The 14000-nt window shown below is 36.4% G+C and overlaps 3 protein-coding genes and 1 pseudogene across 3 annotated transcripts; 1 reads left to right on the top strand and 3 right to left on the bottom strand.

The window, feature by feature from the left end:
• The first annotated feature begins 1787 nt into the window (after positions 1-1787).
• Positions 1788-2841, top strand: LOC102615068 (dynein light chain 1, cytoplasmic). Its single transcript, XM_006465554.4, has 2 exons — positions 1788-2333; positions 2435-2841. The coding sequence occupies exons 1-2, from the start codon at positions 2196-2198 to the stop codon at positions 2594-2596; spliced, it is 300 nt and encodes a 99-aa protein (XP_006465617.2). The 5' UTR covers positions 1788-2195; the 3' UTR covers positions 2597-2841.
• A 358-nt stretch (positions 2842-3199) lies between these two features.
• LOC102622397 (uncharacterized) lies at positions 3200-7257 on the bottom strand. Its single transcript, XM_052431243.1, has 4 exons — positions 6699-7257; positions 5887-6399; positions 4730-5341; positions 3200-3963 (listed from the first exon to the last, which is right to left on the bottom strand). Exons 1-4 carry the CDS (start codon positions 7143-7145, stop codon positions 3445-3447), a joined length of 2091 nt encoding a protein of 696 aa, XP_052287203.1. The 5' UTR covers positions 7146-7257; the 3' UTR covers positions 3200-3444.
• A 141-nt stretch (positions 7258-7398) lies between these two features.
• LOC102615641 (hydroxyphenylpyruvate reductase-like) lies at positions 7399-8929 on the bottom strand (annotated as a pseudogene).
• A 284-nt stretch (positions 8930-9213) lies between these two features.
• Positions 9214-12285, bottom strand: LOC102615944 (hydroxyphenylpyruvate reductase). The gene is made up of 2 exons (XM_006465555.4): positions 11740-12285; positions 9214-9934 (listed from the first exon to the last, which is right to left on the bottom strand). The coding sequence occupies exons 1-2, from the start codon at positions 12160-12162 to the stop codon at positions 9416-9418; spliced, it is 942 nt and encodes a 313-aa protein (XP_006465618.2). The 5' UTR covers positions 12163-12285; the 3' UTR covers positions 9214-9415.
• Positions 12286-14000: the final 1715 nt, after the last annotated feature.

The following is a 14000-nucleotide window of genomic DNA, read 5'->3' as shown; positions in this document are numbered from 1 at the left end:
AAAACCACAACAGGTGGTTTTCTTAAAAAATTAAAACCCGCAATGGGTGCAAGTTTGGTAATTTAAATTATCATGACCCAATCCATACTTGACAAGATATTATCCGCTTTGGGCCACACCATTTTATTTTTTTGTGCCCATACACTCCAAAACGCGTCTTGTCAATTAAGATGTGGATTCTTTTAAATTCAGCATCTCTTCTGTGCTTTGCCAATGTGGGATTCGTATAGAGTGTTACATACACTCCCCTTAAGGACTGAGCGTCCTCCCTGAGGTTTACCCCACCATCGCTCAAAAGGACACGCAGAGCCACTCTAATACCATCTGTTATGACCAAACCCAGACATAACAAGATATTGTCAGCTTTGGGCCTTAACAAAACCCGTACGGTTTTGTTTACGACCCGCTCATACACCCCAAAACATGTCTTGTCAATTAAGGTGTGAACCACCCCTTATAAACCCAACATTTCTCCCGTGCTTTGTTGATATGAGATTCGTCTAGGGTGTTACATAAATTTTGTGATGGTGCGCCGGCGGTGCCCATTACCATCCTTACATGAACTCAAACATCGGGACGCGGACGTAACAGGGAATTTAATTCTGGCCGGGCTAAAAGAAAAATTCGATAGTATATCTCATGTATCAATGTTGCATTAAATGTAGGACAAAATGAGTCTTGGTCATTATGATAAGAATTTGGACATCATGCAGCCTATGTGTATTTATAACAATATATATTTGCAGTGAAAGATTTTACCTGATTAGCTTTTAAATAGTTTTATTTAGATAGTAACTCGATTTCGAATTCGAATCGTAGAGGCTAAAATATTAATTTGGATTTTGTCAATCCTCGTAAACTACCTTTTAAATAGTATATTTAGTTAAGACTTAGTTACTTATACATTCTTTTCCAATAATCACCAAACTTTAATTTTTTATTCATCAGGAGGTGATTAGAAATTCAAATCACATAATTTATACACTCCACCAAGAAATCTGGGATTCATTTTAACAATTTGGTGACCTTAGGTTAAAGTAACTGCCACTTTTTACTTGGTTGCTTGGATTATGTCTTCAAGATTAAGATTGAAACCCCATTGTGTTCTGACCAAATCAGAATAATTTTGCCTTGTTCTAGTGTTCTGTGTACATTTATGTAGTTACAATTGCAGTTTTATTTCTAGGAAATATATTGTCGGTTATGTTTGTGAAGGAAATTAATCACAATGCCGGGATTCTAACATTTCATATATCTGGTTAGAGCCTTTTGTCTTGTAGTATTTCGTATTTTAAACAGTGCGATAAAAGTGATGATCATATCATTTTCATGAAATCTCGTTGATATTTTGGCTTTAAGATTGAAAAAAAAAAATCTCAAAAGAGATTTTTTTGTTAAAAAGCAAAGTTCAACGAATGCGAAAAGCATGATGCTGATGCTTCACAAAAAGCAAAAAGCAAAATGGCAAAATATCTAATTTATTTAAATTTATCCCCCAAATGACAAGAATTACAATATCAGACAATGAGTCTACCAAAGCAAAAAAGGTTTTCTTCATTTTTGTTTTTGGCCCAATGAGCAAAAAAAATCATATTTAGCTGGATAATTCTTTTTTTTTTCCTTCAAAATGGATGGTTTAAATCTCACTGATTGGAAATCCAAGTTTCAAATCTCGTCAAAAGAAAAATATTTTTGTTACTGTTTTGTCACTTTTCCCTATAAAAGGATAATCTTAAGAAATAAAAAATGATATCCTCACAATGATTCGGTTAAAGAAAGCAATGAACTACAGGCCCCGACATATTTGGAGCTCCTCCTCATCATTCGTCTTTATCTTTTACCATCTTTATCTATCCCCATTACCCCCATAAGGGCATAACTGATAACTCAAGCAAAGAGGTTTCAAGAGAAAAAAAAAAAAAGAAACACAAAAAAGTAAAAGCAGCTAAATATTAAATTGAAAAAGTCAGAAAAAAATGATGTATGTGCTACTGGCTCATTTGTATGACTCAAGTCACCACTTATATTCGGACTATAAAGAGGCTTCTGGGGTTTGAAGTCTTTGCTTTTTTCAGCACACGAGATTGAGAGTTTTAACTCTTTTCTGGGTTCTCTGAAGATACGAACCAACTTAGTTCATATATCTACATATATCAAACTAAGTTTTGGTTTTGTTTTTTAGAGTTCAAGAGGAGATGCTGGAAGGCAAAGCTTTGATTGAAGATACAGATATGCCAGTGAAGATGCAGTTGTATGCCATGGCTTCTGCTTCTCAAGCTCTTGATGTTTATGATGTTTTTGATTGCAAATCCATTGCTGCCCACATAAAAAAGGTACTGCCTTTCCCTTCTCTCAACACTCCAAGAAATGATTTTATTCTCTTGTTTCTTGTTTACTTTGGAGCCGAATGTTTTATGTTTATGGAATTTGGCAGGAGTTTGACAAAAGATATGGGGGAGGGTGGCAATGTGTGGTGGGATCAAATTTCGGTTGTTTCTTTACACATACTGAGGGGACATTCATTTATTTTCAATTGGAGACTCTCAAGTTTCTCATCTTCAAAGGTTCTTCTTCTCCTCCTCCCACCAGTCATTGATGCCAAGTCCATTTGTTTGTAGGCAGAAGTTCTTGGAAGAGAACAAGTGAACACTACAAGAGGGAGACACAAGGGCATGGGGCGCATGGGTTGTCGTTTTTCTGTTTGTTTTTTTGGTATTTTCCTATGCGATTTAGAGCCTTGTAACCGGGAATGTAAAAAAATGCCTATCTTGTGTAAAGAAGACGATAGCTTAATTGGTCCTGTTTGTCCACTTCTGTTTCAATATATTCTCATTTGCACCATCTTCATCACTTCATTGACTTCATGGGTGGTTTAAGATTAAGAGCTCTAATGAAATGAAAAGATAATGTGGAATGAATTATTAAAAACTATTAATAATATTGAAACTGTTAACGCTAATTAGGAAAGGATGTCGTATATTTCTTAATATAACCTTGGACACTTACCCCACTGCATTCATATCCCTTAAATTGGGTTGAGGCATTTAAAGGCGCAAGATCATTCCTGACCAATCATGTTTGGCAAATCCAACAAATTATACCATATGAATGAAAGCCAGGGAACCAACAGAGACTAATGCTAATTTAAGATGGGGGGAATCAAATGAAGAGTATAAATCAAGGGGAGGAAAAAAAAATGTTAAAATAACTAATTTGGTGCTATTCCAAAATCCATGTTCATATTCCTTACAGGGATGCTCAAGTCATTATGACATGCTAACTACCAGCTATGATTAAGAATAAAATCAACTTTTCAGGACTCATGGAAATTGTTCAAAGAATACTGATCAAAATCTCAACAGTCCATACAATTTGGTTAGCAGAATATTGATCTCTTTAATTTGAAAAATCAATACTCCAATTTCACTTGCCTTCTTCACAAAATCATATGACTGGAGTCAACAAGGGCTTGTTACTAAAATGTGCCACCAAGTTTTCGATTACAAGGTCCGCCATTGCCTTGCTGGTTTCCTCTGTATCACTTCCCACATGTGGCAAGAGGACTACATTATTAAGGCCTAGCATTTGTTCAGGAACTTCAGGCTCATTTTCATATACATCGAGCCCAGCTCCAGCCAATCTTCCTTCAAGCAATGCAGATACCAGCTCCGGTTCATCTATATGTGCACCTCGTCCAATGTTGATGAGAATGCCACTGGGACCTAATGCATCAATGACTTTGCGATTGACAATGTGGTGAGTTTCCTCTGTTAGAGAGCAAGCCACAATGAGGATTTGACAATTGGAGGCTAAGTCAATAATGTTTGTGTAGTATTTATAATTTGCATGTGATTTCTCCGACCTGGAGTGATAACTAATTGGGCAACCAAAAGCTTCTACTCTCTTTGCAATTGCTGTTCCAATCCTGCCCAGCCCAACAATGCCGACAGATTTACCACTGAACTGAAGGAGAAAACAACAGATAAGGTAATTAAATTTCAGAAGCAAAAACAGATGGAAATATTAAATGAGAAAATAGTAAATTCATGAAACACATCAACAATCCAGATATATTTAGCATGCCCTTTATACCTACAATTGAAATCTCCCTACCCAAGCTAAGGTAATCAACTATGAACTATGGAGAGATGTCATTCTCCCTCCACCATATTTACTCCAATATTGCTAAAATCACCTGAAAAGGCACCACAAATCAATTCAACTTGTCTCTTCGCTGAATCTATCTTGAAACTGTTTGGATTGGCAATAAATCGCTTTCCATCTCATTCATAATCTATGCTTATCGGCGCACTGGGCTCTCCTGAGACTTAGAAGACCTACGTATTTATGATCTAATATATGCAAAATGGAGATTCATAAACTTGATCTTCAATGGTACTCAACCCCAAACTAAGATGAAAAACAGTTCAACTTCCTAAATCCAGTGATTAAACAGTTTGTTACAAAATAAAACACAGAACAATACAAAGAAGAAGATACAGTAGCATTGTGCCGTACTATACAAATCAAATCAATCCAGAACTATCACACTATCAATCGAAATTTGCATGCAGAAAAGACAAATTCATGAACCAGAAGCAAATTGTACCTAGTTAGGAATGATATCAAAATCAAATCCAATGAAAATGAAAACTTTCCTAATTCATTCTCATAAACTGTCACTAAATACAAACCAAAGCTCAAAAACAAAAGAACCCAGATGACAAACCTTAGAACCCAATTCGAAGTGACCATTTTTCCACTTGCCAGACTTAACAAACTCATCAAACTCACAAACCCTTCTCAGAACAGCCAAAACCAATCCAACAGCCAAGTCTGCCACGTCATCAGTCAACACATCAGGAGTGTTAGTAACTCTAACAGCCTTGTCTTTACACTTGTCCAAGTCAATCTTGTCCAATCCCACACTGTAACTTGCCACTATCTCCAAGGTGGGAAGTGAATCTATCAGCTCTGCATCAGCCCCACATTTTGTGTCACCTACCACAGCTCTGATGGCACTTGAATTCTCTTGGAAAAATTTGTTTTTGCAAGATTGAGTCCAGAGTTTAAAGAGAGTGAAGCGGGCTGCGAGTTCTTGTTCGAGGTAATTTGACATTGGAGTCGTCATAAGAACACCTATTTTCTCCATTTTTCCAGTGATTTTTCCGTTTGAATTTCCCTTGAAATAGGAGTCGTGAAGGCAAAATGGAGGGAAAATTACAGACAGATCCTTAACCTTAGGTGTAAATACAATTAGTTGTGCACATGCTTGAATTGTGACAGTTAAATACCCCTTGTGAGAATTAAAAAAACATTTAGGATGAGATTTTGGCACTGTCTATTATAATGAGTATTATAATAAGTACAGGCAAGTAAAAGTTGCGGGATAAGATTTAAAAGGTTTCTTAAATCTTAGTTACAAAATAAGTAAAAATTATTGTTTCTTTAAGTATATTCTCTCATTTATTGAATTCTTATCGTACATTTATTTACTCTTACATAATTAATTGAGAGGTACACATAACACATAGATAAAAATTTAACGAGAGCACTCAAAAATTTAACGGGATAAGCATTGAATTCTTATAAGTCAATGCTTATGGTTTACCAACCATTTCGGCTGTTCCATAAATAACCCAATAACAGATGGCTATGCCTAAACGTATAATGTCTTTTGGAAAAATTCTAAGATCTTCTAAAATTTTCCCTTGTTAAGACCTATTATTTTTAATGATTCACATTTGATTGAAGAAAGAAAGCCTATGCAGTCGCCTACTCAATTTGATAATGACACATTCAATAATATAAATCATTAAAGTTCATGAAAGCATAAAATGATAACAAGATTAAGCTTGCAGGATGTTTCATGTAATATTATCAAACCACCGGCGTTAATAATGGTTTCTTCCCAAAGTGAGCCTGCAAGTTTCCAACAACAAGATCAGCCATGGCCTTGCGAGTTTCTACTGTTGCACTGGCTACATGAGGCAACAGCACTACATTTTCAAGGCCAATAAGCTCTTCAGGCACATCAGGCTCATGTTCAAACACATCAAGTCCAGCGCCACCTAATCTTCCTTGAAGCAATGCAGACACCAGCTCATGTTCATCAACCAGAAGGCCTCTGCCAATGTTGATAAGCACACCTTTTGGGCCTAATGCATTAATGACTTGTCGATTTACGATGTGTTGAGTTTCTTCTGTTAAGGAACATGCAACAACCAGGATCTGGCAGTTTGAAGCCAAGTCAATGAGGTTTGGATAGTATTTGTAGTTTAAGTTTGGTTTCTCAGTTCTGGAGTTGTAGCCGATAATGCAGTCAAATGCTTCTGCTCTCTTGGCAATTGCCGTGCCTATTCTGCCCATCCCAAGAATGCCAACTGATTTTCCAGTGAACTGATCATATGCAGGCAAAAGAAAGAATTAGTGTAAAAAATAGATAGGAAGCAAATTGGAACGGATGACAAGAACCCCAATTAGAGAACTATGTGTACTAGAGCTTCATAGAAGCTTATTCAAAGTTGGAAAAAAGCTGCACAACGAGATTACAATATTTGACTTAGCACAAACACTTATACAGATCGGCAGTTAAATTTTTTCTGAAATTCACTCATTCATGTTAACAAATAAAATGAGACACACTCAACCTTCAATGATATATTTCAAATGCTAATAAAGAAACAGAAACTAAAAACCTTAGTAGTCAACTTGAACTCTCCCTTCTTCCACTCCCCACTTCTGACATATCTATCACTCTCACAAATCCTCCTCAACACAGCCAATATCAACCCGATGGCTAAGTCTGCTACATCATCAGTCAACACATCAGGAGTGTTAGCAACTCTAATACCCTTCTCTTTACACCTAGCCAAGTCAATTTTGTCCAAACCTACACTGCAAGTCGCCACAATCTCTAGTTTAGGTAAGGATTCAATCAGTTCTGCATCTGCCCCAGCTGCAGCACTACCAACGACAGCTTGAATGGAATCTTTATGAGTGTTGATGAACTGTTCCTTGTCTTCAAAGTGCCATAACTTGAACACCTTGAAGCTTTTTTCAATTTCTTGTTCAAGATAATTTGATACTGGGCAGACCATAAGGACAATGATGTTGTTGCTGTTGTTGTCCATGTTGTTGTCCATAAGGACACCTTGAAGCTTTTTTCGATTTCTTGTTCAAGATAATTTGATAATGGGCAGACCATAAGGACACTGATGTTATTGCTTTTGTGAGAGTGAAGATTGAAGCTGATTCTCAGAGGAGTTTTAAGCGGTGGAAGAGGACATGTGTCTCTTGTTTTGTATTATTCTGCATGGTTTGCTTGTCTTGTTGTGAAAGTTTCATTTATCTCTTAGCGGCAAAAATAGGAGAAAATAAGTCACAGTAACTAGCAAATTTGCAGATAAGACAATCTGCAAGAGGAGAGGGGAATGAGGGTTTTGTACTGGAGTGTTCAATTAACAATATCAATTCATACAGCTTTATTTAAGAAGTGCTTGCTCCAAATATATTCCCGAATGCACTCCAAAAGTTGCAATCATACTACAGGAGTCAACAATGGTTTATTCAGAAAGCATGCCTCCAAGTTCTCAATCACAATATCAGCCGTGGCTTTGCGACTTTCCTCAGTGCCGCTTGCTGCATGAGGCAAAAGCACTACATTTTCGAGGCCAAAAAGCTCCTCAGGTACTTGTGGCTCATGTTCAAATACATCAAGTCCAGCACCAGCTAGTCCTTCTTCAAGCAATGCAGAGACCAATTCAGATTCATCGACAAGAGCTCCTCTTCCGATGTTGATGAGAAAACCCTTTGGACCCAGTGCATTGATGATTAAGGGGTCGATGATTTGGTAAGTTTCATCGTTTAAGGGACAAGAAACAACCAGATTTTGCAGTTTGAAGCCAGTTCAAGAAGACTTGTATTTGGTGTTTGGTATTTCTGCTCCGGAACGGTAACTGATGAAGCAGCCAAATGCTTCAGCTCTCTTTGCAACTGCCATGCCTATTCTTCCTAAACCAATGATGCCTACTGATCTTCCAGAAATCTAAAAGAAAGTAAAAGAAGAGCAGGCTGTTATATAACAATTATATAACAATTACATTGTTATGGTTGTCTTGGAGTTTGAATCTAATCTGATAAGAAGTGTATATATATATACACACACACTCTCAGCATTTACCATCTGTACATTTGAATTGCAAACCCAGGAGAAAATGTACCCAAAGACAGGTAATTAATCAAGAAAGAAGGCCACACACCTTAGTAGTCAACTTATATCCCATTTCTCCATCTTCACTCCTCACAAACCAGTCACACTCGCAACCTTCTCAACACTGCAAGCATCAACCCAATGGCTGCATCAGCTACATCATCTGTCAACACATCAGGGGTGTTGGTGACCTGAATTCCCTTCTCCTTGCACTTAACCAAATCAATCTTGTCCAACCCCGCGCTGCAAGTAGCCACAATCTCCAGTTTAGGCAATGAATCTATCAGTTCTGCATCTGCACCGACCGCTGTTGCATGCCACAGCTCGGATGAAGTCGTTATAATCATTGAAAAACTTTCTTTTGTCCTCAAAGGTCCATAACTTGAAGAGCTTGAAGTGCTTCTTGAGTTTTTCTTCAAGGTATGTGTTCATGGGAGAGGTCATAAGAACACCTTTAGAATCCATTTTGTTCCTTCAATTTTTCACTTTATTGTTTTGGTAGATTGGTAGTTGATGTGTAAACATCTTCTCTGCTGATTGTTGCAAATCAATATTTTTGGAGAGGAAAGAAGGTTGATTTAACCCTATAGTTCTTTAAAATTCACACTCCGAAACAAGAAAAAGTTGGTAGATAAGATTACTACTTTTTTAGCTTAGTGTATATCTTCACTAATCACGACTGCATATCCTTGAGTTGTTTTTTTCCATCCTTTTATCTCCGGATTAACCATACCTCCTGACCATTAAGGTTAGATTCTGAGCTTATTTTGTGTCCATTTGAGATTAGTTTTATGAGGTTAAAAGTGTTTTTAAAAAGTTAAAATTAATTTTAGTGTTTGAAATTTTTTTTAAAAATAATTTTTACTAAAATTATTTCATGCCACAATAAATTTTATCAAATATTTAACTTTTTTTAATAAATAATATTTAACTAATTCTACTCACAACTACTTAGTTCAATAGTACAACTAACATCAATCATTTTAGAAGTATCCGTGATGTCAAATCAACATCATATGCAACTGCTGCAATTTAAGAATTTAATTAAAACATGTTGCTGAAGATCTTAAAGTAATTGGCTAAGGCTTCGGGACAAATTGTACCAGGGCCTTAAAACAATGTTCTTTAGATAAAACATACTTAAGTAGCAGCAGCAGGATGGAGCCTTCAATCGGTCTTAAACTTGCATCTTTCATGAAACAATCAAACTACTGGAGTAAGCAGCGGTTTGTTCAGAAAATGAGCTTCCAAATTCCCAAGTACAAGGTCAGCCATGGTTTTGCGGGTTTCCACTGTGCCACTTCCTACATGTGGCATAAGGACCACATTTTCTAGACCAAAGAGCTCCTCAGGTACATGAGGCTCATTTTCAAACACATCGAGCCCAGCTCCGCCTAAACGGCCTTCAACCAGTGCAGACAACAGTTCACGTTCATCCACGTGAGGACCCCTCCCAATGTTGATGAGAACACCTTTTGGTCCCAAAGCATCAATGACTTCACGATTAATGATATGGCGGGTCTCTTCCGTTAGTGGGCATGCAACGACCAGAATGTGACAGTTGGAGGCCAACTCAACTACACTAGGGTAGTATTTGTATTTCAAATTTGGTTTCTCTGTTCTAGAGTAGTAGTTGATTGGGCAGCTAAATGCTTCAGCTCTCTTAGCAACTGCCATGCCAATTCTTCCTAGCCCAATAATGCCAACTGTTTTTCCAGTGAACTAAAAGAAATAAAAAACAATAAATTGCTATTAATGAAATTCAAGAGGCAAAACAATGACACAGAACTCATAGGTGGTGGTCATTAATCCAGAGAAATCTGACGTATTCAGAAAAGCATCACAAATCACAAAACAATTAAAGGCCAAATAACATGCAGATATGAAACTCCCCCCAGTGCTCTTAATCATACTAGGTATTCAGCAGATAAACTGATATGAAGTAATAAAAATAAAAAGATGAGAACCTAATTACGCACTGAATATTGTCTTTATTCATACATTCATGAAAACAATTAGGCTTTCATTGATATGGCAGAGAGGAGGGATTTCTCAAGGGGAAAGGAAATGAAGACAAGGCAATACATGATCTATTTTTTATGGTGTGGGGTGGGAGGGGGGGGGAGGGGGGGGCGACGGCGCTACAGTCCAGCATGACAATGAAGATTTATTAAGCACCAAGTTTATCACATAGTTGACAAGCAAAACTGCTCTCGCTGAACATGAGTTGACCTCTTAATTCATCAAATCAGGAAGCTGATAGAAGTTAATTGGAGCAAAGACAGCCTTGCACACATGAAGTGCAAAGTCCTGTAATGGTCAAGGTAAAAGTACATATAAAACAATGGCCGAAAAAATTCTAATAACTCCCATAATCATAAGAAACACGCTTTTTCTCGGTTTCCCTGTAGCTATAACAATCAAATTCATACAAATCTTAACTCCATGTCTTAGTCCTAGCTTAACTCAAAACAAACATATCTAAACTTTCCAACACCAGCTGCTTAGTAGCCAGAGTAATACTCATTCGGCAAATATCACCCTCAATTCAGATACCCAATCAAAAATAAAAAACAATCAGTAGGTCTGTACTACGCATGGCAAGTCTAAACCCTCAAGTACATCCATAAGACAATTCCCCTTCCCTAGAGCTGCTTTCACATGCATAACATAAAATACATGGATCCTCAAAACAAAAGTACGTGCAATGTTTCAAATAAAGCCTTAACATCAGTAACATTCAAAAAAACAGAACCCATAAACAATATAAAACGGAAACTTTCTCAATTAGTACCCAAGGAAATCCCATTAAGTTCTTTCACTTTTCTGGGTATAACAATTAAAGTCTCAAGCTATTTCTCAAGTACCATATACATTAGTATTCTCACAGTCCATGGCTATACCCAAAATGTTAATCACACACAATGGTAGAGCCCAGTGTCAGATCCACCACTGAGGTTTTGTACCCTCTGCAAACGAGTAAACCATTTGAGTGTACAAGTGGAGTATGAGAATAGAAGAACTCCATCTTAAAGGATAACATCACTTAATGAAAAACCAACCCTTCACCGAAAATACAACATAAATCACACAAATCAACTCTAAAGAAGGGGAAAAAATAAGAGAAACAACTAAGCAAAACATTCTGATACAAATTAGTGCTTAAAAACTGAAATCAACACCACTATCTCATCACGATATAAACACCACCATCGTCTCAAATTTGCAAGTCTTCCAAACAAATTTTGTCAAGCTATTTAGTCAAAATCTACATAGGTACACAATCTAACACACAAAATTTATGGTACTAACTTTCAGACTGCAGAAATTTTAAACGGTGAGTGATAAATGTTTTTTCATCCAGCAGCATCAAAGAGACACAAATTGTTAGACCAATAGTCAGGCAATTTCAACCACCAATTCATGGAAATCCAACACGCAGGCACCCAAAATATATATATATACATACACAAAACAACAACAACAACCACATATTTTTACAATCAGTGAACAAAATATACACGAACCTTAGTGGTCAGCTTATAATCCCCCTTCTTCCACTTCCCACTTCTGACATACCTATCGCTCTCACACAACCTCCTCAACACAGCCAACATCAACCCAATGGCCAAATCGGCCACGTCATCAGTCAACACATCAGGGGTGTTAGTAACTCTAACGCCCTTTTCTTTGCACTTGGCCACGTCAACCTTGTCCAATCCCACACTAAAACTCGATACAATCTCAAGCTTAGGTAAAGCATCAATCAGTTCAGCGTCAGCACCGGCCGTCGCGTTCCCGACAACCGCACGTATGTTGTTTTGTTGTGCTTTTAGGAACTGGGTTTTGTCTGAAACCGTCCAGAACTTGAAAAGATTGAATCTTCTCTCGAGTTCCTGCTCTAAGTACGTGTTCATGGGACAGGCCATCAAGACACCGATTGACTCCATTCAACTGAAATCACAAAATGAACCCACGTTGGATTTTCCTCAAGGTTAATGGGTTTTGTTGGATTCTCTTAAAGGATGGTGATAATCAATTGAAGCGTTGTGTTGCCTTTTTTTTTTTATGATTTCCTAATTAAGAGCATAGTTTTTTTATTTTGCATCAAATAGGACCCTAACTCAACTCTTTACCCATTTAACTTTGGTAAATGTGGATCCTTTTGATACAAATTTTAAAATTGTGGCATTCCTTGAAAAATTGAAATACTTCAGGGACTCAATTTATTACCAAATTTAACATGTTCCGTTCTCTTTGTGTCCTATATTTTTGGAGATTTTTGGATTGGTTGATGGACGGTGGTGCTTTCTGTGCTCCGAGCGGAAGAAAGCGATATTCCCACGCATACTCTCTTACTGTACAAGCACTACGGCGTCGTTTTCTGATACCCAAAAAGTTTTTTTTTAGAAACTTATTAACTCAAGATCCTAAAAATATTGTATAATTCTTTATATTTTGAAAAATGTCTAGAGATACTACTACAATTAAATGTATAATATTCTTGTCCTTATTTTTCTATACGTTTATAATAATACATTGGCAACAATATGCTTATTATGCTTAATGACATTAACAAAAAAAGGTTAATTTATTAAATTAAAGATTAAATAAATTTTCTATTATTGAACACTAAATTTAAAATAAATTTATTATTATTATTAGGGTTAGTTTGGTAATTAAAATTTTTTATAGACAATTTTTAGTAAGACTGCAAGATATTACCTGGAATTTTAAGTTGATTGGTATTAATTAATTTATAAATAAGTATCAAAAAGACTGTTATAGGAGATGGAAAAATACTAGTTCTTTTATATTGATAATTATTGATCAACTTACTAATTTACTTTTATATTAATTAATTTTCTCAAGATTCTAGCAAGTTATTATTGTTGTAATAGTAAAAAAAAAAAAAGATAAAAGCATGACATATTTAACGGTAAAAATGTTTTGAGACAACTTTTAAAATATATGAATTAAATTGATACTTAATTAAAAAAATATATAGAGAAATGGTATGCTTGAGCTTGACTAATCGTGCTTTCTCAAGTGTAAGGGTAATGATAACATTGATAGGTCCATCAATGGACCCTCATTGATATCCAACTTTAGCTGAAAAAGAGATGAGATCGGGCAAACTTGATTTTAGCTGAAAAAGGAGTTTGCCCAACGTGGCAATAAATTTATATTTTGTGGCTTAAAATTGATGGCATTGGTTGTTTTAACAGACAGGATTGAGAAATGCAACCTACACTTGACCTCCGACAATCTTTTTCTGCTCAATCGGTAACTGTTTTGAAGGTCCGTTTTTGTAAAGTGGATTTGAAGCAGCCCTCAGATACATCCATAAGTTCACAATCTTTGAAAAAACTAAGTCTGCGCAAAGTCTGTATAAGTGAAACGAAAGTCCAAAAGCTTACTGGTGACTGCCCTTCACCGGAAGATTTGGCCTTTTCTCACTGTTGGGATTTGAAGTTTTTGTGCGTCTCTAAAGCTCGCTAACTGAAGATAATGAAGATCGCTACATCATTAGGTGGATTTCAAAGTGTCAAAATTGTTCGAGCTTTGTATTTGATTTTCTTCTGCATTTGACTTATTTTGTTTCATTGATTCTTTATTTATGTATTTTGTGTTATTCCTCCATTCAGGTCTCTAGTGGCATATTTCCTTCCAAAACTCGAACTATCTGCTCGGAATAGTAGTTGCGAAAGGTTTATAGGGCACCATAGGGTGCAAGATCTTACACTTCAATTCCGAATATAATTATGGCTTTATTTGAATGGTAAAT

This window comes from Citrus sinensis, chromosome 7, assembly GCF_022201045.2.
Source record: "Citrus sinensis cultivar Valencia sweet orange chromosome 7, DVS_A1.0, whole genome shotgun sequence".
Lineage (NCBI taxonomy): Eukaryota > Viridiplantae > Streptophyta > Magnoliopsida > Sapindales > Rutaceae > Citrus > Citrus sinensis.
The sequence above is the reverse complement of the archived record's forward strand: the minus strand, read 5'-3'. Positions and strand labels throughout refer to the sequence as shown.